Source organism: Penaeus monodon, chromosome 32 (assembly GCF_015228065.2).
Source record: "Penaeus monodon isolate SGIC_2016 chromosome 32, NSTDA_Pmon_1, whole genome shotgun sequence".
Classification (NCBI taxonomy): Eukaryota; Metazoa; Arthropoda; class Malacostraca; order Decapoda; family Penaeidae; genus Penaeus; species Penaeus monodon.
This window is the reverse complement of record NC_051417.1, coordinates 35366138-35367626: the sequence shown is the minus strand read 5'-3', so window position 1 is coordinate 35367626 and position 1489 is coordinate 35366138. Positions and strand designations below refer to the sequence as shown.

Below are 1489 nucleotides of genomic sequence, written 5' to 3'. Positions count from 1 at the left end.
CCCTTTTTCCTTTTATTGGAAAAGTCACTGGTATATTCATACACTGCACAAGGACCTTTGTCATCATTTACACTCACACAACACACGGCCACGGGAAGCATTGTGCCAAGTACAGGGAGATAGTTGGTGGAAGACATTGAAGCTATCATCAAGGCCTGGGTCAAAATTAAACAATAATAATAACTTGACGAGCATCATTGTCATCCACACACCTGCATAGCCTTGGATGAAGTTGTTACACATACTAATTTAGAGCATTTCTTGTTAATCAACAGATTTGTACCATTCCCTATTCCAGTCACAAATATTAGAATGCCCCAAGTACAAAAAATATATCTTAATGATTAGGAATGTCTGTAGTCAAAAATAAAAACTTTTTTCAGATCACTTCGAACCAAATTGACTGAACACTACAGAAGTACACTGATGTTAATACTTGATGTCAATACTTGATATCAAGTACCTAAATTTTTTTTATAGCACTGATCCCAGCAATTCAAACCGACTACTTTCCCTTATTCGACCGATTTTTCATGGGATCCAAGAAAATTTAAACCTTTTCTTGTAGTCATACTGCTAGGACCAAAAGCAATTTATCTCGCATAAAACAACTTTTCAACCTCTTTAAAGTTCATCCTTTGCTGGCACATCACCATCCTCATCAGTCTCCTCATCGTCCTGAAAGTAAAAATAAAATTAATTTGGCTTGAAAACCATATTCCATTCCTATTATATCAATATTTCATTAATTATCCAAAAAACTTTGCAAAGCATTTTCATTTGGGCAAAAAGCGAGAGTTCAAACTAAGTGCAGGAAAGCTCAGAGGAAGAAAGAATCACGCTCTTAATATTTGTTAATTTGATACACGGTTCCAATTCATGGTAATCTACATTCTTTTTTGGTACAAATCCTACAACCCTGGAATGGCTACTATTACCATAAAGAACATGCAATAGAATTTTAGAAAGGAGCTATGTCAAAGTACCTGATCATCCACAGTCTTGCCCTCAAGGAAATCACCGAGGGCCTCCAAAGTCCGTGCTCCATTGTAATCTACAACCTATAAAAAGGGTCAAGGAGTGTTAAGTCTGCATGAAAGTCAGCAAAAGTTACTTCTAAAAACGATACCAAACATTAAGAATCAAGTGCTTGGCATCGACTGCCCAATCTGCACAAGATGGGTCAAAATGTTAGGTTTCGTTAAAGGAGTAAGTGCAGCAGGTGACGCAGTAGCTACAAAACAGCCCTCATGGAATGCATTTTGGCTCTTGCATCAATTCCTACCTCATCCTCAGGTGGCGCTTGGCCATAAACCCCATCAGTTTCCAAAAATTTGGACATTCCAGCCAATGTGCGTTCTCCATTGTATTCAACAACCTAAATAAATAGCCATTAAATATCAACTATAATGATAAATCCTGCAAATAGGAACATTATTAGTAAAGAGGTCTTTAAAAATCAAGTACCGCAAGTGAATCATGAGACCCA

The 1489-nt window shown here is 37.1% G+C and overlaps 1 protein-coding gene across 2 annotated transcripts in view; it reads right to left on the bottom strand.

Moving 5' to 3' along the window:
- The window catches only part of LOC119593841 (protein disulfide-isomerase-like), a 5039-nt gene continuing 3550 nt past the window's right edge, over window positions 1-1489 (bottom strand). The window contains exons 5-6 of one of the 2 annotated variants that reach the window (XM_037942870.1): window positions 1286-1378; window positions 1-678 (exon numbers count right to left, since the gene is read on the bottom strand). In XM_037942870.1, the coding sequence (XP_037798798.1) occupies window positions 625-678; window positions 1286-1378 (147 nt within the window). In that variant the 3' untranslated portion in view covers window positions 1-624. Of the gene's footprint in view, window positions 679-986; window positions 1062-1285; window positions 1379-1489 lie in introns of both variants that reach the window. The other variant, XM_037942871.1, reaches the window with a different exon arrangement.